General features: G+C 38.8%; 1 protein-coding gene across 1 annotated transcript in view; it reads left to right on the top strand.

The window, feature by feature from the left end:
* Nucleotides 1-2,080: 2,080 nt before the first annotated feature.
* SLC35F3 (solute carrier family 35 member F3) overlaps nt 2,081-27,797 on the top strand; it is a 170,496-nt gene continuing 144,779 nt past the window's right edge. Inside the window, exons 1-2 of the mRNA XM_040059258.2 lie at nt 2,081-2,181; nt 2,444-2,673. Coding sequence (XP_039915192.1) covers nt 2,129-2,181; nt 2,444-2,673 — 283 coding nt within the window. The 5' untranslated portion in view covers nt 2,081-2,128. The remainder of the gene's footprint in view (nt 2,182-2,443; nt 2,674-27,797) is intronic.

Consider the following 27,797-nt stretch of genomic DNA (forward strand, 5'->3'; position numbering starts at 1 on the left):
TACAATTTTGAAGTGTCACCTTTATTAAATGTTTCAGTGAATTTTAAGATGTTCACTCCCATGCTTTTTTTTTCTCTCTCACAAGATGCATGCTCACTTCAAGTTTGTCAGTGCTGCCACCCAAGCTGTCCAAAGTCACTTGTGTGCGTGAGAGGAGAAACACCCATCGTCGTTTCATTTACACCTTGGAATGACAGCAGCTGGGGAGGAATAAAACCACTGAAAAAAATTTTACTGGGTAGAAGAATAAGATGGTTCTGGTGTATTAAGGTGGATATGTGTGCAATAGGGTCTTTGACTTCCACAGCTGCTCTGTGGTGCTATAGAAGTTGGGCAGCTAAACACATCAGTGATGGATGCAAAACTTCTAGCAGGGCTGAACCAGCTTCTGCTAGTTTGCACCAGCCCAAGCCAAGAGACAGGTGAGCGCTCAGCAGGTGTCAGTCACTATTGGCTGGTCAACGTTTGGTTTACTTCATTATTGGAACCCTTGCTGGCTCTGAGGCTGTGTTTTATTTCTAGACCTATAATCATGGAGGAATTTTCCACTAGATACATGCAGTATTACAGGAATTCTCAGAATAAATCCTATCCTTGTCCACCACTTAAAGCCAGAGAGAGCATGGACTGTGCATATCAAACGAGGCTGGTCCAGTCTCCAGGCCTTTGGAGGCCTGACTGAAACAATCCCATTCATGCCTGTTATCATCGTTCCTGCCCTAATGCCTTAAAGAGACTTAAGTCAAGACAGTTATCAGTATCCTTAGATTTAGTGAGCATTGTGGTTTTATCCCCTCATCTTAACCAAAATCATCATTTGTCTACCCTGCTAGGAGTTCTGCCATTGCTGGTGAGCAGCATCAAACACCTGTATGATTACTCTATGCACTGCTAGACCACTGATGTTTACCTGTAGTGGATTTTGGAATTGGCTTCCTCACCAGCAAATGTTCTTTCTCTTCACAGGCTCAAAATAAGGGTTGGAGAGGAAATAAAATTAAGTTAGGGCTTTATTCAATACATGTGTATTTAAGATGATAATTAGTTGTGGGTTTTTCTGCCTGCTGGATTTTTTTTTTTTTTTTTTTTTCACTTTCCCTTTCTGACTGATAATGGTGCAGTGATGCTGTGATGTTCCCTTCAGTGGCAGTGAAAGGTTGCATTTAACTGATCCAGCCCAATTACACATTTGATACCTCGGTGGTTTAATGTTCCAGGTAAACTGAGCTAGTGCAGTGCTGAAAGGTAACAACCTTTTCTCCTTGGACTTGACTTCCCCCCCCCAAATATATATGGACACATACATACAAAACACTCTTTGACTTCAACTATCTATTCTTCTAGGTGACCAAAATTTTCCCAAGAATTTATTATCAGATTTTAATCTTACTCGTTTGTGAATGAATTCTTTGTCTAAGGCAACACCTATACTCACACGTTCATTTAAGCTTAACTGCATGTTTGCCACTTAAGTTAGGTGGCGTGTTAAAAAATTAATAAAAGTAAAGGTGAGTTGATAGAAGGCTGTGTGGCTCCGGTGCTGGTCCGGCGGTCTCACGGGAGTGACCAGGTGGGTGCCCTCGTCAGAGGGGTCCACGGTCACTTCAGAGCCAGCCCTGCTCGGGCCGCCCGGCCCCGCGGCGCCGTTCGCAGCCCGCGATCCCGGAAGGGAGGCGGGAAGGGGCCCGCTGCCGGGCCGGGCGGGCGCGCCCCGGGGTGAGGCCTCCCGCAGGGTGAGGCCGCCCCGCCCAGGGCCGCCAGCGGCGGCGGCGGGCCCGGGGGCTCCCCCTGCCGGCGGCCGGCGGGAGCGCGCGGGGTGGGGGGCGCGGAGCGGAGCGCGCCCTGCCCTGCCCGGCCCCCGCCGCCGGCGCTCCGCGCTCCGCAGGCGGCAGCGGCTCGCAGGCGGCGGCGCTGGCCCGCCCGTCTCCGTCCCTCCGTCCCTGCGCGCCTCTCTCCCTGCCTGCCTCTCCCGCCGGGGCCAGCGCCGGCCCGGGGACCCTCTGCCACGGGGGCGCCGCCTCGCCGCTCGCTCCTTTCCTTCCTTTCCGCCTCTTACCTGGCCGGTGAGAGCCGCCGGCTCGCCCCGCCGGGAAGCCTGGGCGCCCCTCAGCCATCGCTGCTGCTCCCCATGGGGATCCGGGAGTTCCCCAACGGCTCCGCGCGGGGCAAAGCCGCCACGCTGTGAGTACCCGCGGGGCCGGGCGGGCGGGCCGGGGGGAAGGGGACGCCCCACACCGCCCCACCTCACCTCACCCTGGCCGGCGGCGCCGCCCGCTCCCGGGGATCGCTCCGGTGCGGGGCGGCGAGGAAAGTTGTGGGCGCCGCGGGCTCGGGCCGGCTCCCCTGCCGGCGGGGCTCCCGCCGCCAACTTCGCCCGGGGTGGGCGCAGGGCGGCGGCGCTGGCGGCGCGGCCCCGGGCTGACGCCCCTCTCCCGACCCGCAGCGGCATGCGGCGCTCCCCCGATGTCAGCCCCCGGCGGCTGTCCGACATCAGCCCTCAGCTGCGGCAGCTCAAGTACCTGGTGGTGGACGAGGCCATTAAAGAGGACTTGAAGTGGTCGCGCTCCGTGGAAGATCTCACCAGCGCGTCCGTGGGGCTCACCTCCATCGAGGAGCGCATCCTCCGCATCACCGGCTACTACGGCTACCAGCCCTGGGCCGCCAGCTACAAACGTGAGTCCTCGGCACGGACGGACGGGCGGGGGGGGATTGCCAGGACAGGGGCGAGCGGGCGCTGCCTGGAACTGGCCGAGGGATGTGGGTTCGAGGGGCCGATCGCTTTACCGCTGGAACAAACCTCACTCTTGGAAGGAGGTGCCCTCACTCTCGGCGAGGAATTCTGTGCCCGCGTTGCCTTAGTCCTTTGGCAGTGGCTGGCTCACGAGAGCGTGGTGCTGGGAATGATGACAGCTAAATTCTGCTAAAAAATAGGTCAAATATTTGTCTTCATGTTGCAGGCATGCTTAGCAACGGTGATTACCGTGGGTTGACAGCTGTGTAAAAGCCCCTGCACGCTCATGCACATACCATTTCCACTAGTAATGCATTATCGGTGTGTGTTTCCGTTGTTTTAGGACTCTGTCAAATTTTCTCGGCACTTGAGCTGGATGATCTGTCTTTTCCTATGTCGAGTGGAACTGTTTCTTCCGTATGGATACACTTGAGAAAGAAACTTCAGATGATAAGGAGAGGTGTAGCTGTATTCCTTCACATACATGATTTACAAAGGAAGCATTACCTTGAGTCGGTGTAGTATATCAACTAGTTTGTTGGGGTTTTTTATGTGTAATGCTCTATTTTTTGTCCATCTTTTATCATGTTTATGTCAATTGTATGCATTAAAAAGTTTTAGAATAGTTTACCAGTTAATTGAAGTCATAACATTAATTTGGTTGTTTTAAGGTCGTTTATAACATCACAGGGATTTCTGTTGATGAAAGGATTTTGCTGTAGCAGAAATCGTCGCTTTGCTAGAAACACTGGCTCTGATAAGGTGGTTATTTTCGTATTGTACTTCCCTAAGTATTAAGTGCAAATGGTCTGAAATATTTACTACCGGATTATCTATGTGGCAGTGTGTTTAATAATGAAATAGAATGATACATGGCACACAGTACTAGTTTGTTTTTTCTCTGAGGAAGAGCTGCTCCTGATTGCCTGAAAATAGGACTCTACTAATAAATATTCTAATACTCTTCTGTGAGAGCCTTTTAAAAATTTCTTTCTTTGATTGCAGTTATGACGGAAAAATCAGATATTTGCTACTTTACTCACTAGGAGTATGGTATTTCTATAGGAGCAATTCTATATTCTTGCAATTCTATATTCTTCTGTAAGTGCCTGGACTGTGGCTGTTCTTGAGAGTAAAGCTTATTCAGGCCAGTTTTAAGGATCAGATCATATGTGGATGCCAGACTGAGTTGGATGTTAATGATTCTATCTGACAGAGTGACTAATAGTCTAGCTGAAGTCACACTGAGCTGCTATGGCTGAACCTTCTGAAATAATAAAGGTCATGCTGGCTCCTCAATTATAACCTATTTGTTGAAATTTATAACTCTGTCTGAAAAAGTTAATAGCAAGCCTAAGCCTGCTATTCTAGTTACTTTTTTTTTTCCTCCTAATTCGATCTGAATAACAAAATTATATACTTGAGTTATAATGGTGGGGAATAAATATTCAAAGTGTCTGAGTTTCATAAATGTATGTCTAGAAATAATAGGTTATGTAAATTTGTTGCCAATTTAAAATCTGAGTTACTAGGAACATAGAAGAACACATAGAAGAAAAGAGACATCTCTACAGCATGGCTTAAGGAGAGCCATGTTGATCTGCATCAGCTGAATAGCTGACTGAATAGGGTATATCATCTAAAGTGGGAAGACATCCTCGTCACAGGCACTTTGAAACATCTTTGGATACTCTTTCAAGTTGGGCTGATGTCTAATTTTGTGATATGGACTTGTGACTTTGGAGTTAGAAAATTTTTTTGGCTCAAGTACTGTGAACAAATGATTTTTGTTAATCTCAAATTGCAACTTGGGTACTTCTTATCATCTTATTTTGCATCCTCGTAGACATTTGGATGCACTTTGATTATAATTATGGACTGCATTAATAATGGACCTGTTTTGCAGGAAATAAGTCCATAATATTGTCCGATCTAGATTTATTTAGTGTATTCCTCTTGGTGACATACTTTTTATTGCAACTAAATAGCCTGGAGGGGCAGAGCTACCTCTTTTGCATTGGAGCGTATTCCTTTTGTACTTTATTTAGACTGTTTATATATATATAAAGGGGTATGTATGGATGTATAAAATTGAGAGATTCAGAAAGCTTTTGCTTATTTGGTTGGTTTTGTTTTAGCAAAACTTTATTAGGGAAACTACCACTGATAACCTGAGATATTGTTACCACGACCCCAAAACTTGCTTGGAGAACAATTTGAAACATACCAGGGTGCCTCAAGGTTATATAGCAACTCCAGTATTTAATATTCTTACAAATTAGTCAGAAAGAGAGGAGGAAGAAATGAAAATGTGCTAAAGACACAGACTGGTCTGGATTGGACAGAATGAGACAGGACTCGTGACATTGCTGTAGGGACACCTGTCCCAGCCAGGTGACTCACTGAAATGTCAATAAATGTCATTCAGTTATCACAAACAGAAGCCTCACATTTCCTGAAAATGCTAAAATTGCCTGCCAACTTTCACATTACATTGGCTGGTGATTTTGGGACTGTACACAGCTCAGGGAAGACCTCTGCTGTTTGACTGCAAACCAGATTTTAGGAACTGGAATAATGTAATGTAGCTCCTGCGTGTTAGGATGCTTTCTGCAAATTTAGTGAACTACTATAATTATGGTTATCTGCTCTCAAAAAATATTACAGAAGGCTCTGAGATGAGCAAGGAGAAAGAGTACAGGCAATCTGTAAAGAACCTCAGGAGTTTTTGCTGGTTACCTTAAAGAGGTTGAAACAAAAGTATTGGAAAGTACTGGCACATGTTGCTTAGGCAGATAGAGAGTTTTTCTTCTTATTTTATCATAAGAGAAAAAAGGCAGACTGGCAAAGAAGCTGAAAAGCCATCAATGAAAGACTGATAGAAAAAGAAATAATGTCATAGAAAACATGTAATTTATTCTTGAGATGAAGATTTCAAAGGATTATAATAGCAGAGACAAGATCTAGAATTTGATAAAATGGGGAACATATTGGAGAGAATATTAAACTTCATTATCCAAAATTTGAATTACCCCCTCCTTAGGCTGTGAGGAAACTTTTCTTGAGGGTTTCTTGTGCTTCCCTCCACAGCATCTACCAGCCTTTAGAAAGAGGAGTGTCCCCTGATCTAATCTGGTGGTTCCTGTTTTTCTGAATTCTTTGATTTCCAGGGTAGCTAATTATGTGGTTAACTGCTCTCCAGTCTAAATCAAATATTCATATGTGTTCCGTGGGGAATATTTTGCAGAATGTGATTTGATTTTTCAAGTATAAAGGCAGAGGGGGAGAAACAGATAAGATGCAGTCAGATTGTAGATTCATACTCTTATGTAGCTACCAATGTAACAGAGCTCAACAGCTGTGAAATTCTTATTATCAGTAAGAGGCATGTTGACTTCTATTTTTTCTTTTAGTTAGAACATAGGGATCAAAGACTTTAATAAAACAAGCTCCCAAAGCAATGCCATGAGGTTTGCAGATCCCGTCAACAGTCTTCTTGTTGTATGGAGATGAAGCTGTTGTTAGAGCTGTATTAGCACTGCTGTTCTCTTCCATAAAGGTTATGTGAATTCTCATGATTTCTGCTTCCGGAAGCCTGGGACTTCAGTTAAAGAGCAGAGGCAATTTTGGAGGTAAACAGCCGTATTTTAAGTTTCCATTTCACAGCATTGTCAGTTGGAATTAGTTTTCTAAATATTTTTCAAAGTATAGTTCCCTAAGACCTTTTCTGCACTTGAGAAATGTAGGTGTCACAAAACCTTTGTACTGTCCTCCTGGTCAGTATGGAAGGCTTGTCTGTTTTAATGATTGTAGCAATTGGCAGGGTGCTTGTTTCCACAGGAAATGTTCACAGCTCTCACCTTTGCCAAACATCCATTTTTCTGTAACTAGGTCTGTTTTCTGGTGATTCAATATCTCAGTGTGTCATTATGTGATTAGTATTTTAAATACTTGAGTGGGCTTGAGCCAGCTATCCCTGTTTTGCAATCTTCTTCCTACAGATCACCTGCTTCTACTCCTTGTTTAAGATTAGGGCTTTTCTTTTAAAGCAGGGACTTTTATATATCCTTAGCATGCGTTCATAAATACAGACTTGTTATGGACAAATCAGGATTATATGGGCCTTGGCCTCCCTCTTTTATTCATTTGTATTCTTTGTGTGCCTAGACTTTTCCCTACCTGCATAAAGAAAATTAAGGGAATGGTATGTACTTTTAACTCCACTTAGTTCTGTTTATTAGGAATTGACTACTGTCTGTGGATATGGGCTTGTGAACATACATTTCTTTAAGACTTTGACCTTGTGAATAATTCCAGGTTGTCCCAGTGATAACTTTTAAGACACATGATGTTCAGATGAAAGGGAGAGATTGTGTCCAGTGAATGAAGTTCTCTGGCTTTGCTTCTCCCTGCTACTTTAAATATTAATTTTCATATTTTTGATGTTTCTTCACAGTTCTGTCAGCAATAACAAAATAAACCCTATAATTTTAATGTACAAAATTTCAATATGGTACTCATCCACTGTGTAGTACATTAGGTCTTGACCTGAATGTGGAGTTTAGGTGCTGACACCAGTATCAGTAGCATACTGGAACACATTGGCTGAATAACCTGAAGATTGCTCAGAAAGCATAATTGTCTGATTAGGCCAATCACAAAATTATATCATAGAATGATTTGGGTAAGAAGGGACCTTAAAAGTTATCTAGTTTCAACCCCCCCTGCCAGAGGCAGGTACACATTCACTGAGGAACACAATCCTCATCCAGGTTGGCCTTGAACACTTCCAGAAATGGGGTACTCCTAACTCCTCTGGGCAGACTGTTCCCAATTACAGACTTTGATAGCCTTTCAAGGTAAGCATTTAGTGTTGGTTTTAGCTAATTAAATGTATGAGTACTGTACCCTTATAAATATTAAGAGTATCAGTTATACAGCTAAAGACCAGTGTTTCCAACGGCTCCCCAGTGTTCCTCCTTGTGATTTTCTTTTCATGTGCCACTGAATGCTGAAATTTCACAGTTGCTAAAAGCAAATCCAGCGAGGATATGAATCAAGAGAAATTTGTGCAAATACCACTTTCATGTATTCGCATCTGAGGGAGAATTTAACTTACTTTTTGAGGTGATGTACTCCAGAAATTCAAAGGTATAAGTTGAAGACTATAATTTTCTCTGGGAAAAGCCATTTTCAGGCCAACTGTAAGCAATTAATTTAAACTGATTGCTTGCATAAATAGTGGACTTTAATAAGTTTATAACTAATGCAAGGCTTGGTGGCATCGTTCCTGTTGCTGTTTCTGAGGTCATATGATTATGTGAGAATCTTGCTTTTTAGGTGAAAACATGGAGTAACGTCTAGGTGTCTTGCTCAGTGCAGCTATCCAAGTTTCTCTTCCCAGGGTCAACCTATAGGTCAACAGCCCTTCTACAACACCCAATCTGTAGGTCAGCACTGAAGCTTAGAAGATGAATAAAAATATGTGCTATATATATATGTTTAATATAGGCTTATGGTGTCTGAGGCCTGATTTATTATTTAATCAATGCTCTTCAACTCTTCATTGTCAGTACTAACATCAGTAATTTTTATGTTACCAAGAAAACCTAAGAAAACACGGGAACACCTACAGGCAGGAGAATGCAATGGTGATGATTTGCTTTGCAGATTTAAAAGTACTGTAGCACTGTTGTTTCAAATGTCAGTTGCAATTATCTGCTGCAAGCTAAATTGACATGTGGTGATACATGAACCAGGAATATTCCTGACTTATGTCCACATGACAGCTCACACAAAAACTTCTTAGGCAATTTCCTCCTTACGAAGCAGTCACTGTGGCTGAGAAGAGCTGTCCCCAGAAACAGTCTCATTAAGTATTTCAGAGACGTAATCACAAGTCTGTTTGTATCCCAGGTACTACAGGATATGTTTCTCTTTTGAAAGGGAACCCATTGGCTCTCGTGGGTTTTAGATCTCTGTGTGGTCTTACGACTGAGAATGAGCACAATCTGGCCACCTGAGGCAGGCCAGAGCAGTACAGGTACTGAATTCTGAGCAGCTGCAAAGATGCCAAGTGAATATTTAAAGAAAAAGCTTTTCAGAATCTTCTTTTTCAAGACAATTCCAATAGAGAAGAAACATGAGGGTTCTTAGGCTTTTGAATTGGTAAGACTTTTTTGGCCAGTAGTAAGCAGAAAACTTAGTTCTGTTACACTACAGAGCTTAATTAATCACAAGCTTTAAATTTCTTGCTGGCAAGCCAAGCAAATTCTCACTTAAGCTGGTTTGCTAAACATTTTTGATTGTTTCATAAATATTTAGCGAATGGTAAATGCTTAGTGAATATTTAGTAACTTGTTTACTCAACAGTTTTAATTGTGTAGTGTTAAGTAACCACCACTGTTAACTAGGCAGGTGAATAAATATTTTGTGGTTTGTATCTAGTTTTTATGGTGAAGAAACTAAAAATTACTGCCTGCAAAATGGGCCATCTTTTTTTGTTTGTTTGCCGCTTAAACAAATGAATTCGTTGGTTTCAGTATTTTTCAGTGCAGATTTAATTGCATATAATCTTCAGCCACTTATGCAAAACAGTTAATGGGACAGCAATTAAGAATCTGTTGATTTCCAGCATTCATTTTATACCCTTAATGAATGTTATCATTGAATGCTGCTGTGTTAAAATATACCCATGAAGTCTCCACCGTGAAAACCTACTCCTAAATCTAGCTGTACATCTTTGCAATGTGAGGACCCATGTTAAGAGTTTTGAAGAGTGTTACCTGGTATTTGAGAATCCTTCCACTGGAAAACTGCATTTATTTGTTGCTAAAAACACATAATACTCTGAATTGATATGGAATAACGAGGGACCAAGTTCATTTTGAAAAAGTAATTTGGAAACTCTCAAGAATTATGAACGAATACTTATTTATTTTTGGAACTATTTTTATTGCAGACTCTTCCTCAGGGTAAATTTCTGTAGTAGTTCTGGAGCGCACTGTGTAATGGATATTTGCAGCTTTAAATAATGATTTCTTTAATTAAAAAAAAATGTACAAGATAATAGTATTGAAATCACACTAAAAAGCCTGTGTTGTCCTATTGGGGTATCAGATACTGTTGTGTTATTTGAATTTTACTGAAACAAAAAGCCACAAAAGGACAACGACCAGCAATGCTCATTAGCTTAATAGCTAATTTTACTAGATTCTAGCTCATGTCAGGGCTGTCTTCAAGGTGAGTTTTCATGTCATAATCTCTCTTCCGTGTAATGAGGTGTTTGTGTTTCGTATTCCTTGTGTAAATTGCTGATCATTTCTGCCATTTACTTGAGATAAAATAAGCCTCAAGAGAGAAAGACTGCAACCGGGTATAGTGGCAGTATGTATCACCTGCCAATGGCAGGGAGCTGGAATCAGGCGATCCTTAAGGTCCCTTCCAAACCACATTGTTCTGTGATTCTATAGAAAGTTATGTCAAGGCCACTTTTGGGCAAGCACCATTCTTTGGAACACGGGGGTGTAGTTCTGTCCCTCTTGCTGTTTTGAAAGCTGAAGCCATAGACTTTTCACTGTTGAATGTGAATGATGACTACTCTGAGAAGATTAATAAAATGAGTACTTAGGTTCGTAGAAATTTATCTGCAGATTATGGTTCCTACCTAGGCAATAGCTTGCCTTCATGTGGTACACCTTACTGTAGAAACCACTTCCCTTAGTATTTATGATTCCCTGTTTGTCTTCACTACGCACATGTTCTTTCATCTCTCAGCACATCCTTGGAAGAAAAAAAAATGCTGTGATTGTGTGGGAGACCACAGAGAAATATTTTCTTTATGAACCACTACATGAAGTATCCCTAGACAGAAGGGATGCAGTGGAGATACGCCTGATTTAATTTTCTTCAGAATTTGAGAAGCTTGTTCTCCACTCAGTCAGCTCCCCATATAAATAGTGCATCTGAATCCTTTCAGACACCTCTATTTTTCTCTGGAACTTGAGGCCCTAATAAGGTTCATTTTTTTACCAAATGTGCCTTATTTTGTTTCCTGTCATTTTGTTTCTGTGAGCGTATCTGGCCAATATAGGAGTTGGGTTGTTTTCTGAGAAAAGCTCTTCCAGCAGTGTTGGAATTTAGGCGGCCTCACATTTAGAAAAATAACAGTGACATCACATAGCCAATAGGATATATTAACTCAGCAAGCCAATCATTTGAGGGAAGAAAATTTGAATATTTGAGCCTCTCCAGGATACAGGAATGTAACTGGTTTCTAGAGGAATAATAAAGTCTTAATCTTGTAATTAAATTTTCTTTTTGCTTTGCTGTAACTGGCCTCTGTCAAATAACTCATGAAAAGTGCCTTATTTGTCTAAAGGAAGAAACCAGATTTTCATTTTTGAACACTGGTGCAGAGTCCTATCAATCCTATCAATTATATTGCAATATGATTTGATCCAATAGTGACTACCCAAAGAGGTTTTTTCCTTGACTCTTACGTCAGAAATACCACAAATTTGATGCTTTTCCTCACTGTCTTTTCACACCCGATAAGGTACCAAAGTAGTGTGGAAATTGACATGCTTTTCCACTGTCCAAGTTGAGAAGGCCAAGTCATTCCACCCATTCCTCACTGCTGTCTCGTTTGTAGCCCTGTGGCAGACTGGGGGCTCTGCCTTGTCCAGAATATCTTGCTTTGGCTTTGCCAGGTCTGTACAGTTGTGTGAACAGAGCACAGGTTTGTACTCAGGTGGGAGGTAAATCAAGGACCTGCTCCTTCAGAGTTGATGAGCTTGTGTGAGGATGGTGATGGTGTATTCATGATCCTTTCCTGAAAGCTTGGAGTTGTCTTTCCTTTTCAAACAGTAACTGCTTTCCAGACAATCTTGTTCATTGGGTGTTCAGTAGGGGTTATCTACTTGCAAATTTTTGCCCTAGTTGAAATATGCAGTGCCAGGATTAATATCAATGGTGCAGTGTTTGCACTGTGAAACAGGAAATACAACTTCATGGCTTTATGATTCTGTTGTCTCTCCTGCTCACTTTATGCAATGTTTTTTGGAAACTTTAAGACTGATTTAATTAACATGAAGCTATTTGTTTTGAACAAGTGAAGATGGTAATCATGCTTACTTTTTCAGCTTAGATGCTGACTACCGCTTATGCTTTTGGTTAGCACTTTCCATGGAAAGGAAATTAATGACAGAAACCATTGTTTCTTGTATTTTTGCTGAAATGATTTTTTGCTGCATAGAGTTTAGTGTTCTACTGGCTTGGTAACTTCTCAGCTGCAGGTCTTTCTTCGCTTCAGACACAAGGCATTTATAATGTAAATAAATATGTTTAGGCTTGATAACCAGAGGCTAGTTAAAGAGAAGAAATTACAATATAAAGGTAGAAAAAGGCAGTCAAGAAACAAGCCCCTTAAAGTCAGTGGAGCCATGGAAAATGTCTTTAAGTTAGTAGATTTGATTACTTTCAAGTTGAGCAAGAGGAGTTAGAAAAGAGCAGGAAAGCTATTCTTTTTACAGATTTGGCTTCCTGACACTTCTACATAATATGTTGTGACTAGAGGCCTCTGTTTTTCAGGACTTGTTTTTCAGGTATTTCTTGCATACCTTGCAAGTGTATTCCATGGGCCTGAATTTGGGAGCATGGGTTTTGTGCAAGCCAGAGATTATGCCCAGACAAGGTGAATTCTGGTGCATTCAGGGGTTCAAAAGTGGTTTAAGTTTTTTTGTAGACATAGGAATGACAGATGGGTCTTGACTTGGAAATGAACATAAGCTCACATTCAATTATTATTGTAGGTATGTCATGGGACTCCTACATACAGCCACGTGAACTTTTTTCAAATATATGGGAAGTAAAGTCCTCCTTATCAGTCTGGGAAATTACATGAGTAGGAATGAAAACTTGGTTAACATGAAGGAGCGGAGCTACTGTGTGCATGGCTTCAGGGATTTCAGGAGGATATCTGATTCCTGCCTGATTTCTCCATCTTGCCAGGTTATCTTGGGAGAAATACGAAGAATGCACAAAGACACCTTAAATGACTGCCTTCCCATGGTTGTTGGCTTGTAAGACTCACAAAGATCCTCTTAGAGGGTGCAGTGTGGAATTGGATCTCTGGTTCCAGTTCATAAAATTACTTCACAGTCCTTGGGAAGTATTATTTGATACACAATTTTTTAATAAAAACTTTCTGTATTTGCTTTTCTTGTTTCAAAGAAAACTTGCTTTCAAACTTTACAGCTTAGTAATGTGTAGTTTAATAGTTGTAGGAAAATCCTTGTCTTTTGCAAATAGTGATTTCAAGAGGTAGAGGTCTGTATATGTGGTCTGACTTCATCCAGAGTGAGAAGTGGTTTTGTGTTTTATAATGTTTCTCCAAATGGAAACAAAAACGGGAGTAAATCATAGATGCATGGATGAGTAATTTCTTTATAGAGAAATGCATGGACAAGAAACACATCTTGTGCTGGGAACAATACTTCGTGCCTTCTGTGGCTGTTATGCACATAGTAAAAACTGCATCTCACTGGAAATCATTCTGGCAAACAGTATTAGGCATTCTGTATTTATTTCTACAAAATGAAAAGAGTTTTGCACAGCATCTTTTTAGGAATCTTTGCAATTAATATTACTTTAAAATGATACTCATATACCAGAATGTTTTATCTCTGCACATCAAATTCTTTTACACTCTACAATAACATTTCTCTAAAGGCACAATATCTTATGTCTACATAATGAAAATACACTGGAAGTGGTACTGAAACTAGAATCTTTAGAGTATAAGCCTAAGCTCACTTACAGCTCTCTAGGTAATTTTTGTGATGAGCTTACTGAACAAGGGAAACAGGGAAATGCATCTCAGCATCAGTACAGCACTTTTTAATGTATTATTTAGTTCTGATAATAATGAGAGAATTAGAAAAGCTTTTGGGGTAAATCCCTGACTCCAGCCAAGCCCATGGTACTTTTCTTAGTAACTTCAGCCAAGCCAGGTTTCAGCTACCAGGCTTAAGTCTTTGAGTTTGCCTTTTAAGCAGGCTTCCTGCTTTGTAGGCTGAACATTTGTTCCTAAGGCAACTGCATCCAATTACACCTACCCATACATGGTCTTTATTATATGTTCCTGAGCACTACTGAGGAGTTCAATTTAAATTATAGAATAATTATTTCTTTTAATAGATGTGCAATTTTAAATTTCTTTAAACTTAGTGTTTAGTTAGTACTTAATAGCTTGTCCCAACATCAGTAGAAAGCATCTACAGGAATTGAGAAGAGGCCACTCTTTCTTCCCATTGCCTAGGAAACTGACAACCAGAGCCCGGGAGCTGAAAGGAGAATAAGCATGCTTACAATTGTTTACAGCTTTAGGTTGGCAGTAAAGGATTGAGACTTCTAACAGGGCATGCTATAGAAGCACCAGTGTAGGAAAAAAACTCCTCAAACAGGTCTGGTACCAACAGAAAATTTTGAATTGCCCTAGGCTCAAACTCATATTTTTGCTAAATAATAAAACACTGTTTGTGTCTTTCCACTTCAGATGTAGACAAACAATATGCCCGTACTAGAGTGGGCGTCACTGAATGAGTCTGAGGCAGAAGCATTTTGAAACAGTAGAAGCAAGGCATTCTAGTTCATCATTTGTATAAGCAGCAATTTGGAAGCCAGTTAGTTTTTGACAGCCCTGGCTCAGTCAGGTAAGGAATAAGAACATATAAACCCGGAACTCCTTGCAAATGTAAACAAAGGATAGTGTGCATTGGGATGGAGTTAGTGTTCTTGGAGAAATTTGAAATGTTAGACATAACAGAATGTTGTACATCCAGCTTAGGTTTTTGGTTTTGTTGCTGTTCTTGTTAAATTATCCCACCACAAAGCCATATGTGTGATGGAGAAACTCGCTGGTGAAGTTTAAAATCTATCTGATGAAGCTGTTTGAGTTAGTGCATTAACCTCTTATCTCTTCATTTTCAAAGGCCAGAATTGTTCCAGCTTCATGTTGGTAAAACTGATAGAAGCTAAGAGGAATTTTGCCTAACTAAAACCAGTAACTAATGGCATGAAGGAATACTGCAGTCCTGAAGGGAATTGAGGGTTCTGGTCTGACTCTGTAATAGGTTTGTGAAAGTTGTGCGGTTTGGCAAGCTTGGATACTCTTAAACCTACAGAGAGTCCCAGAGCATGCTCACCAAAGTATTTTTACAAACAAAATATACTATATTACAAGGCTAGAGTTTCTTTTGCTATTAGAATTTGTTCTGCGCTTTTCAAATGGAAGTGCAGACTGGATCTGGTCCCAGCTTCCAACTGGGAGCATTTGTGTTGCAGCTATCTATTGATGTAAACATGTATAGAAAATTCCCTTCCAGCCAGGAGCATTCCCCTAGTGAATGTCTAGTGAACACTTGTTTCCTTCACATTTCTTCCATGCAGAAGGTAATTAGACAGTTGCTGTTTTTGATCATCCAATTATCTATAAGAAAATGATCTTTCTTACTTATGCTAGCTGAGAGCAGCATGGGAGCAATGAAAGAAACTGCCTTTCTCTCTGAAGCAGTTCAAAGAAGGAAGAGGTAAAACAGTCTCAAATGTTGAGGTAATTAGGACCTTGGAGGGAGGTTTGGAGGGAGGTTTGTAGAACCTATGCAAAGTTGCCTGCCCAGTTGTAGCAATTGTACCAGAGAAATAAGAGATCAAGAGGCATAAATACCCTGGATATTAGCTGCTCTAGCTGAATTACTGGCATTGTAAAATAATTGGAAGATACAACAACATCAGCACCTTGCAGAAAGGCTTCTTCAACTTGAGATGTATAGCTCTCAGTTCGAGGTTAAAATAGTTGCACTGTAATCTGCTTTGTGTAACAGCTGTAACAGCAGCTGATTTTACTAAAAGATAAGTGGTTATATAAATCCCAGCTCAGTGTTGAAGCTGATGAATTTCACTGACAGATTTCAATAACCAACCTTGCAAGTCTGATCTTTCTTGGTTTTTTTGTTGCTGCTGATTTATTTCCCATTAGGCTGAATTATTGTTACCTCATAAAGATTATTTCATTCTTTTTTTTTGTTTTTGTTAGTGTTAAAATTAGAGCAATTCTCAACCATTACATAATACAAATAATAATGCGCAAATAATTTTGCATTTATAAGCTTTTGGGAGTAATTAATGAAGTATAAGCATTATAGTAGTTATGATAAGGTAACATTTCAGGCATGTCAGCATTGAAGAAGCATTTGGACAAAACCGATAATTATATGTATTAACTTTTGGTCAATGCTGAACTTGGCAGCTGGATGAGATGATCATGGTAGGTCCTGTCCAGCTGAATTTATTCAATTTTTTTCCTGCTCTTCATCTCTTATAATTTTTTTATGTTAATGTTACACCATTAAAATATTACTGACCTTATCCAGTAACCAAAATAATAGCCTAAAACACCCATGGGTGTAATTACAGCATCATGCATCTGCTTTGCAATTGAAAAATAGGTCTTTAGCAGTTTTATTCAGTTAAACAATGAGAAACTATATTTCGTTGGACTTACTGAGTTGCAAGGAAATGTCACTGCAACGATTTGATACCTAAGTTTCAAGCCTGCAGAATTACATATGGGTACCTTAAGCTACGCAGAAGCTATGTGGCTAAAATTATTTGTTTGTACTGTTAGCTTTGAGAATGTTAATTATTTGTATTGCCCCAGGCAGTTGGTTTTACCCAACAGTAAATGCAAATTTATTTTTGAAAGTACTAATTTAATATTCTTCACATTATAAAATATAATTTTTATTTGTCTTTGTTAAGTATAGCTATCTAGAAGATTGCATCTTTGCTCTCATATATAAATTCTAAATCAATTTGTGTGTGAATAGACCAATTTTGGTTTTGGTGCAAACATAAATAATTCCATGCACTGTCAAAATACTTGAGTTCTCTTAGTCATTTTGTCCTTTTCAGCATAATCACTGATCTATGCTTAATTTTTTTCAACAGTCTGATCTTGTCATTTTTTCAGAATGTAATATAATCCAATGTAATTTGCATGCGCTGAGCAATTTAGCTTGACACAAAGGTCTGTCTATATGGAAAAATTCTTGTGACAGGGTTTCTTTGTGGTTATTTAATACAAATGAAAACCTGTATAAATTAGTGTTTTGATGGATGTTTGACTTATTTCAGAAAAATGTATTTCTTCAGGTAATAAATATGTGTGAGCAATTAGGCATTGTTGCAAAAAAATCCTCCTCAAACCAAATACATCATTCATTTTATTTAAATTGGTTCTCTGTTGACTTTAACGAAGTAAAGAACTAATTAAGCAATACAAGCTTGTAGAATACAGCTTAAAATAAGTAGCTTGGAAAAGACAAGTAAAGGGAATTATCAGTTGTAGGGTTTGGGGGAAACAGCATTAAATTTTCAGATTTCTTTCTGAAATGTAACTATCATTCAAATGCCCTGGATCCCAAATGCAGATGGGACAATGTGACAAGAAACTGTAGCTACCTTTTCCTGGTGTTTTTGTTTTGGTTGGTTGGTTGCTTTGTTTGTTTGTTTTGTTTCTAGTTTTTTTTGTTTGTTTGTTTGGGGTTTTCTTATGTGTTCAGATTTAACCTGGGTCAGGGTTTTGGAAAGAGATTTTGTTACACATAAGTCTTGTAGACTGTACAAGATTTAAAGTCTCTTATGTAGAACACAACTCTTCATGTTCTATATAAACAACACTTGAGGGACAATCATCTTTAAGTAGCCACTATTAACCACACTTTATTTGCAAGTGATTAGCTGCAATTTGAACAAAGAGAGTGTTGGGAGAGGGAGAGAAATTAATCTTACCTGCTGGGAGGTGTCCTGTGGGAAGCTGTACTGTTACTTTCTGTTCTCCAGCCAGCTCACTCTCTTACTCAGAGTCCTCAACTTCTTCCTTTCTGCACTCTCTATCCCATTTGCCATTTCAATTGTCTTTTCTCTCAGCTACTGATGATATTTTTTTTCCTCTCCTGTTTAGGTTTCTTATCTGTGATGGTGAGATCTCTTTCATTTTCTAACAGCTGGCTGCACTTCCAGCTGCAGTACTAGTCATGTATGGATAGACCAGACCTAAAAGAAAAGGAAATTCAAACACTCGAACAACATTCTGGACACTGATGTGCTAAATAAAACCCCAAAAAACAAAAAAACCCTGCTAATATGTTCTGAATTTTCCATGGGAAATTCAAGGAGATAAGGTGGCCAGCGCTAGAAAGGCAACTCACAAAGCAGTTGGGGAAAATGGCAAAGGGGGAGGCTGGTAAATAATGAGTTGTACCAGTTAATTTTAACATTTAAAATGAGTGAACTTAGGTTTCTAAATAGAGACGGTGTACAAATATTATGAATGTAAAGTAGTATCTGTCCTGCAGAGGAATATATTTCCCAATTTGTTTGTGTGCAGTCAGTCATCTCTAAGAATGAAATGTTAGTAAACTGTGTTGAAGCTCTCTCCCTCCTTTAAACCAGTGTTTTCGGAAGAGCTGGACAAACTGTCTCACCTTCCCTCACGGCTCCTGCAGGCGAAATGAGAAATGTCGGTTCTCGCAGCAAATGTCACATAACTCACCTGAGTTCTGGTTTTGATAGTCATGGTGTGTTGGGCTATTGATACGCATATATATGGCAGTTAACAAAAATGATTTTGGCAGTAACAGAGCAACAGGGATTAAATATGGAAATCTGAGGAAAACACACTGAATCAATTCGCTAAGTAAAAGATTCAAAGCAAAATAAAACACAAAGTGAAAGAGATTTTTATGGAAGTGTAAGAGTACGTGGGTGAGATGCCATATGGAGCATTGGGTTGCGGGCAGCCAAATTTGCATCTGATGTGAGGTCTGTGAAAACTTGTAAGGAAATAAATAGGATAAGAAAACACTGAAGAATAGCTAAGGCATGGGAGAGGTCATGAAAGTTTCAAACAGGTCTGAAGAGCTAGAACTGGAAAGAAAACCAGGCTTCTCTTCTGTTGAGAATCTCAGAAGTGTCAAGGTTTCTGGTATCTTCATACATTTGTTATACTGTTATTTAAATGCATGATGAGCTCGAACATTAACACATGAACTGATTGCACCCCAAATAAGTTTTGTTAAAAGGTGAGTACTAGCAGGGCTGTGTTGCAATTGTACTCTTTTGTTTTGTATGTAGACAGAAAGAAAAAAGCAACTTAATCTGAAATAACCAAATGAAAAATCCCACACGGTCTAGTATCAGTAAAAAAATATCTTTGCGTATAGCCATATAAATACTTACAGAGAATGTTAAGAAGTTTCCTTCAGTTTGGACATTTCCTTCTCTCTATACTATATCCTAAGCATCCGCAATAAAAAAAAAAAAATAGTGGTCAGGTCTTGGTTATGCTTTTTCTCACCTGGTATTGTTTCCTGACTTAGAAATTTGTTGGCCAGCAAACTCAACTGTCCCTGATAAGGGACAGAGAAGAGAGACATCTTCCATGGAAAGTAGATTCTGTGGGCAATGAGGTACAATTGTGTGATCTTAGAACAAGCAGCAGGGTCTACCTGCTATTTTCTACAGACATTGTTTAGGCTTGTATCAGTTCAGGATAACAGGAATACAGGGAATGGGGTAATATATTGATGTGGTCTGTGCTCTAGAAGTGGTTTGTACTGGAAACTTTTCTGAGAAAGGTAACCCTCCCCTTCCTTCCCAGATAAATTTTTCTTGGCAAAGTACACTGGAATCCACAGTTCTCTCACCCTCCTTTGCTTGTTGGCTGAGCCTGTCCATATGCAATATTCCAGATATCCAAATCAAGATTTTAATCCTGATGTTACAGCGTTCTGTGCTTTCCATTGATTTGAATATAAATATGATACACACACACGCAAACCAAATATATGTGTGTACAGTGCTAGAAGCCAGTGCTGTTGGGCTTTTAGTGTTACCTTGGTGAAATATGTGTTCCTGAACAGAAGCAGCTATGTTTTATCAGAACAAGTGCCGCAAGAGGACATTATGTAGTGATCCCCACTGCAAGCTTGGAGAGTTTCTTTATGCTGTCCAACTGTTCTTGCAATTAATTCCCCTTCCCCTTTTCTCACAATTTAATTTTTTCGCTTGTATAAAGCCCATTACTTTTGCACTGAATTTATTGCCTCTGTCCCAGCTATGGATTTGTTCATCTAAGCATATTGCAAAAGTCTTAATTTAGCCTTTTTTACAGTTGGAGCAATGAATATTGTAGTTTGACAGCCAGTTATTTCAACTTGCATAGAGCACTCCTTGAGTGGTATTCACAGAGAAATGGAAAAATTAGTAAGGGAGTTTGAAAGAAACTCTGTTTTCCTGTCCAGAAGAAAAAAGGCAAACCTCTTTAGGGAAAAACAGAGGCAAGGCATTAGGAAAGAAATTTGTGCCATTTTCCTATGACTAAGCTGTTCTGCTAAGAAGTGTGTAAGCACCCACAGTGTACTAAGATCCCTGTTTTGAATGCTCAGTGGAATTCAGAGGCAGATTTTTAAAAAATTATTATTATTTAGGAGTTGGAATGTGTATTGAAAATTTATTTCAAAATACTGGAAATTTTTGTGTTTTCCACAATGCATAATGTTGAGTGGGTGATGAATAAAAGTATAATTTGAAATAATATGACAATACAGTTATAATGGGGAAGTTTGAATTTTTAAAATGGCTTCTTACTCAGTAAGGTTTAGGATCCACAAACAGGGTACTGTAACCAGAAAACACCACAATTACATTGCCAAGCCCCAAATCAGATATGTTTATTCTGGGCTGGTACAGTCCTTTTAAATTAGACTTTTTAACACCTGGATATAGCCTATTAGCCCTTAGAATATTTCTTTTCAGTAACTCCTGTTACTTGAGGATAGAAATACAGGAATTGCCATGATTGCTCTGAGTTAAGTCCCATCTGATTGTTATTTAGCTACAGAAGGAAAGCAAAGTTAGGCAGGTCTGAGAAAGTATTATGAGAGAACTTGTCCAGAAAGTTGCTGTTAGTTTTTTGTGGGGGGGGGTGTTGTTTGTTTTGTTTTGTTTTGTTTTGTTTTGTTTTTTTCCTGATCCCTTAGAGTTAGATGGTAAAAATAGGAGTTCACATATTTAAATTCAGGTTTTGAATGTTTTGGCAGGTGGCATCTTACAGGTTCAGATAGCATCTTAAAATAAACTAACAGCTTGCCTTGGTACATTTAAACTGCAAAACAGAATATATTGTGCCAGTTATGATAAATTATATGGAATAATTATCTTGGGCCATGCAAATAGCAGTGGAGTTTACTGATTTGATTGTCACTAATTTACTTCAGAATTCTCAAATACCTGACAACGTAGAGCAGGATTGAAAGGTAACAGCAATCTGACCATGAAATAATGTTTTGCTAAGCAGTAAAAAAAGCTTAGCTGCCAAAGTAACAGTGAAAAAATATCAGAACATGATGTCATCCCCCTTTATGCCATGTGTCGTAGGAAACAAACTTGTATGAAATGGGAACACAAGCAGGTGAACCAGATAAAGGAGTATAACCTAAAATGTTTCTGTGTCTTAAAAGTGTAAAAAGTAACTGCATTGATGCCTAGGCATTCCACACAGTTTTGGTGAAGAAAAAGAAGATTAAAAAAGTAATTTTTAATTTTCAAAAGTATCATCAGAAGATAGGTATATTTTCTTCTTGGTCTGTTTCTCAAATTAAATTATGTGTATTTTTTTCTGCCATCAGGAGGCCTTTACAAAAGTGTAACTACTGTTCAGTTACAGGGGCATTCATCTCCATTAAGTAAAAAGCAAGCTGGTCACAAACTGTTGAAAAATGCAAAAATGTCTTTGAATGTAAAGTGTAAGTAAAAATTCACTTATTCTGTTTCACTCTTGTGAAAGTTTGACTTTGTCTTTAATAGAGTTCAGATTTTCAGTTATTGTTATGTTTTCTAATGTATTTAGCATGTAATACCGAAACCTTGTCTCTCATGCTAGGTTTTTTCACATACTGAACCACCTCTTGAAAAGTTTTTCTTACATGGTGTCCAAAAAGATTTGTAACCCTGATAACAGATACTAGTTTTGAATATTCTCCCAGCTTGTCCAGGCATCAGATATATTTTGTGATTTTTGCCGCTGTGTTTTCTCCCCAGACCAGTTCTGTTTGTCCCCTTGTTATACCCTCATTTGATCCTGTTTATTTTGTACTATTGGGGGAAAAGTGTTCTAAATAATAATTCTGTTACTAATGGTCCCAGTTTAGCTGGATTCTGAACGTTGTCATAATATAAATATTAATAAGTTGTGCCCACTGCTTGTAATGCCAAAGCTTGGTGTGTTTCTTGTCTGACATGGGGAGGCTGCAGCCCTGCAAACCTGTCAAATGACGTATGTTGTGACATGGCTGGGAAGGAGGGATTTTGTGTGGTTTAATGGGAACTAGCTCATGGAGTCAGACAAAGCATTTGTGCTCTCCTGGTTTTGCTGGAAAAAAGACATCTGTATTAGTTGCATAAATGTTTTTCTTTTCTTTAACAGAAAAGGGTAATTGAGAGAACTTTCCTGTTTATAACATCTATAAATATGAGATGGGGTGTTTGGATTTGCTGTAGAAGTTTAGAAAATGCTGTAGGTTAGAAAATGACTCGAAGAGGAATGCTATTCTCTTTTCACGTGTCCTGCAGGATAGGTTTGGACCTTTACATGTCTTTATGAGTGACCTGTAATAACCACGCCAGAGGTGAGTGACCTCAGACTGGGGGCAGCCTGGATCTTTCAGGTGCACGCTGCTCCACAACTTGGATCTTTTACACATTTTTTAAAATTTCTTTTTCACCAATTCCAAGGTGGCTAATGCATTCAGAATGATTACATCATGTTAATTATCAAGAAGTATTTGACAAGTTGTGTTCTTTCCCAGGGTGGAAGTGTGAAGTGCAGGAATATAAATCAAGCCTTGTGCAGAACAGGCTGAGATAGGAAGTGACTAGAGATGGGACAGAGAATACCCTTATTTTGTTATAAGCAAATTAAAGTCATCTTTGAATCTAAGTTCAGGAGGAAGGGAATGACATTCAGCACATCCTTGGCAGTGATTTTTCTTAGCGCCTGGTGAATTGACCTGTCAACAGAAACGTGCAGGAAATGGTGACAACCCAGCAAGGGAAGTGAGCAGCTTGAATGATGACCTCTTCCCTCTCTGATTGCTGTGGCTGATAGCTCCCTCCTGTATGGTTTTTCCCATTATGTAATTCTTTTATGCATTGCGCAGGAAAGGGGGCATACCGAACCAGGAATGAATCTCTGAGAAAATTTCTGGTTTTGATGTTGATGCTTCTTCAATATGATGGCATCTGCAAGGAAGGTATCCTCTCTTGATCTGTCAGGCTTAGCTATCCTCTGTACGACGCAGTTGAGAAAGATATTTTTCACTGCATGGTGGTCTTTTTGGGGAGGGATATGTCTAGTAGAACAATTTATAAATTAATGCAATTATGTTTTAATTGAGAAGTATTCTGATGTAGTAACAGGGTAGGGGGTTCCAGTGGTCTGGACAAAGTGAGCAGACTTGTTCAATTAGTAACATTGCATGGCATTTTTCTCCTTTTACAACAAGAATGAGATCTGCAAAAGCCTGAATGCTGAAGGCTGGCATTTCCCCTTGTTTTTTGGAGGCTGTGTATTATGCATCTCACTTGCACCTTTGGAAGTTTACTGAATTGTCTTTCATTCTTAAATGAAATTGAACCATTCCTCAACTCCAGCAGAGTGGGCTTTTGTTTCAGTCCTAGATTTGTTAGTGATGGGCATGGTAAACTGCAGTGTATTTTCTTTCCCTTAAACAGATAAATATATAACATTATTTAAAGGGCTAGGAAAAACTCTCATAAGTAAAACCTAATTTTGAAAATTTAGGGAACTTTATGCCTAAGTAAATACATTATAATTTATTCAAATCATTCCAAGCAAGTTTCTAAAAGTGATCAGTGTAGCAGCTTTGCTTGCTGCTGAAGTGTTAAGAAAGGTCAAAAGTGAAAGAGGTAGCAGTCCCTGGTTGTTTAACCAGGACTGCATTTTTTGAATGGCTGAGCCCACTTTTGGTATTTGTAATCTCTTCTGGAGGAGTGGAAAGAATTTTCTTTTGATTGAATAAATCAAATGAGTAAGCTTGGAAGATGAAGATCATATTACAATAAGAAGCTTCTTTTCTGCTTTGTGAATGAACATGCAGTATGTGATTTTGATTTTGTTGGGTTTTTTATGTTTATTTTATACTAGCTCTCCAGATTCTCTTGAGCCTCCTTTTTTTAGTCTAAAGAAACCCAGTTCCTTCGTCCTCTTCTCATAAGGCTTGTTCTGTAGATCCTTCCCCAGCTCAGGGTCCTCTGAAGTACTACAAAAATTTGTTCAGTGTGAGCTTATTCCATCCGTTCTCATAAGTTTATATTAAACAGTTTTAAGCAAAAATGAAAAATAAGCAAAGAGTTTTAAATAACCTGACTTAACATTCTTTCTCTTTAATGAGAACACCCCAACTCAGAAGCCACTGTGCTTTATTCTGTCATGATTCCACATTTTCATTATTTTTCAGTTACCCATCAAAACCTGAGAATCTACAGTAATTTAACATAAGGAGAAACATTATTCATATCTTTTATTTAACACCTCCTTCTAAGCATCCTTCGTTCTTTGTACAGAGAGAATAAAAGATACCAGCTTTTTTTTATTTGTTTGCTTTTTGCCGTCTTAGTGATTTTTTTAGGTTCTTGTCAGTACCTGAAAATGTTTTCCTTTCATTCCAACTTGTGCAGGTGATTTCTTTTTTACTGGTATTATTATTACTTTTCCTTCCTTTGGTAAGAGTAGTTCTGTAGGTAAGTGTGGATAGAATTCAATGCTGTTTTTCGGGTCAAATACCTTATTTCATTCTAGCTTTTTCTGGAACTTTGAGACCCTACTAACTTTCTTTGTTGGCTGAAGCAGCAAACTCAGAGATTGCCCTTATTTGGACACATCACTGCAATGCTTTGTGAACAGTGAGAAAAATTTGGTTTCTGTTGAAGGGAATGTGACTGTTTGGATGAAATTATCAATATTCCTGGTGATTGCTTAAGTATATTTAACCATGTGGTTTGCCTTCAGTTTTTATACTGCTTAGGTATAAATTATTACATTATAGTATTTCTTAGAAAAGAAAAAATTCCACAGAACAGTTGTATGTGGTTAGCTTCTATAGTTTCTCATTGAATTATTTGTCATTTGTCCCCTTGGTTGCTATGATAAATTAACTATAAGTAGTTTTATATGAAATCTTTTTTTTCCTTTTTCCTTTTTTAATATTTCTGCTCTGTTGATATATTTGGTATTTTTCCTGACACCTCCTGTTTGACTGTCTCTGCATGTTTCCATCTTATGTAAAGTGTCTGTAATTTCATTTTCATTAGACGTAGGATACAAGGTCTCTTTTTAATTAACAGAGGAAGACATAGTCATCTCTAATTCTCACAGAATTTTTAGGTGACCTTTTAAATCACTGAAACAAAAATAAAATCAACTTTCATTTAGACTTTCACCTGGAACTTCCTATCTCTATTTCTTATGTTTCTCCTAGAGTAACCTCAGTTCTTCCTTATGTTTTTCCTTTAATGCCTTAAAACTTCTGGCTTACTAGATAGTTGTGTTGATGTTGTTGTCGTTTTGGGGGGTTTTATTCTGAAGTCAGTGTTACATGCATAAAGCAGTTTTCTTGCGGAAGCTGTTAGGTATGTGCCTAATTTAGTGCTCTTGGTCCCAGTGGATCTTATGCATTATATTCACTCTTCTTTTGCAGTCTTCTTGCTTGTCTTTCCTTCAGAACCTGCATCTGGCTTGGGGGTGTTGTAACCTGTAGCCTCAATACATCTCAGCTGTTAATGCAACCAGGTGGTCTGACCTGCATGTCAAGTGCTGGATTCTAAATGACATATTTGCTGCATAGGAGCACTGTGCACTACCACTATGCTTTCCCAGCACTGCTGTTCTTCACAAGTGATTTCGGGTTTTAATAACATTGCTTAATTGAATATTTATCAGATGCCCTTGCAAACTGTTGTGTAGAGCTTCTGTAATTAAGTTTTAGAACTGATGAAATCATCTGCTTCAAATAGTACAAAGGAATTGTTTATTTTTCATAACGTAACATGCTTTTAATTGAAATAGGCCAAGGGGATGTGGAGGATATTGTTCTGTGGCAGGGCCCGGTTATATTATTGACAAATTGGGTTTTGCTGGAATTTTTATGGTGCGTTTTTTGTTTACTTAGCGTTTTGTAGTTTGTTTGTGCTTTGTGATTTGTTTTCTTTTCTAGTCTTATTACACAGTCATTGGTGCCTGTGAAGGTGATATCCTAATTAGTTAGCAGAACACGATTAAGGCTGTAACAGCCACAATTTTAAAAGAGCAAAAGTGTTAGTTGTTCTCTGGTTGGCATGTTACTAAAAGATAGGAAATTCTGTTGTAAAATGAATGGTATCTTTTCATTAATCTGAAATTTATCTCAGAATCTCTCCTTAAATGGGGAGAAGAATTATTGGAGAAAGTAATACACTGCTAATAAAGCTATGCATTTAAGACTAAGTCTATGGAATATCAATAGGACAGTAAGTAATCTAAAAATACCAAAACAGTTTAGAAATATGGACAGATACAAAAGCTGAATTTGAAAAATTGCTAAGTCACATCCACACTTGTGAGAGTTTTACTTTATACAGTTTAATTTTTTTTCAACATAAATATTTGTTAGAAAGAGAAAATACCTGTGACACAGCAGTACTGAAGGCTGTCTGACAGTAGGAGAAATACCATAGACATGAATTTATAATGAGATATATATGGAGGAAAAGTATGGCTTTTCATGCATCATCATCCCATCCTGGCAAAAAGGAAATTGAAGCAATGAGGGAATTGAACTGCATATATACTTAGTTTGGTTCTGAGCACCATCTCCTTGGTATATTGTCAAACTTGAATGAACCCAAAGGGAATAATGTATTTTGTATTAGGTGGCTGGAGGGGGACATGTAAGAGAAGAATTGCAGAAATTAATACAGTATTTGGCTTGCTTAGGAAATAAAAGGGACTGAAACACAACACATGCTTAATTTAGCATTCACGTCTCTGGAAATAGTAAAGGAACAACGATTCTGTTTTCTACAGACTCAGCATTGCCTGAGACAAACACATTGAGGAGTGGATTTGATGTGCTTTTCTGGCTGTGAAGTGGAAGAAAATGCTTGGGGAGGTGTTGGTGGAGTTGTACATCTTTGGTTTGTTAGTGGTCACCACATGTAATGTATCTACTGAACCTTCATTGTGCAGGAAAGTATCTTAAGGAGTTCACGTGTACCACCATTGCATGCTTAACAAATAGGTCCTGCTCTGTTTGCAAGCACATAAATACATCGTAGCTTTCTGCAGGATCTTGTAAGTTATTAAAAGGCAGTGTAAGTGATAGAAGCTAGAAGAAATTTATATCCACGTGTCATGGGCTGAGACAAAGCAAATGGATCAAGGACATTGAAAGCCTCAGGAACTCAAGAAATGAGTGAGTCTCTCTACATGTTTGCTGCAAATAGCTAAACTTACTTTGTTTTCCAGGTAATTTAAGTTAATTAATATTGAATTTTTACCCATAATCATGACTGATGGCATACTCTTTGTCCTGAGGTTGACACCAGATATTATTCTCATTGCAACATTGCAGAGTCCCAATCACTTTAGCACATTTCCTAATAGAAGAATATTGCTCTTTTTACTAGGCACTCCAGTTTCTCTTACGATATTCAAGTATTCTATCAAAGATGTAGTAGTCTCTAATCTTGTGAGTTGCATCAGAAATCATTGCTTAGAAAAATTAAGGACATAGTAAAAAATATTTATGAGGCTTTTTTGAGGTAATCTCTGTGTCTAGCAAACTTTCTCCTTTCTGAAGAAGAATTTTTAAAATAAAATGCTTAGTTTTTAGCTAAAATATACTTCTTATCAATGGCTGTAGTTTTTAATGCAATATCAAAGCTG

This window comes from Hirundo rustica, chromosome 3 (genome assembly GCF_015227805.2).
Source record: "Hirundo rustica isolate bHirRus1 chromosome 3, bHirRus1.pri.v3, whole genome shotgun sequence".
NCBI classification, from domain to species: Eukaryota; Metazoa; Chordata; class Aves; order Passeriformes; family Hirundinidae; genus Hirundo; species Hirundo rustica.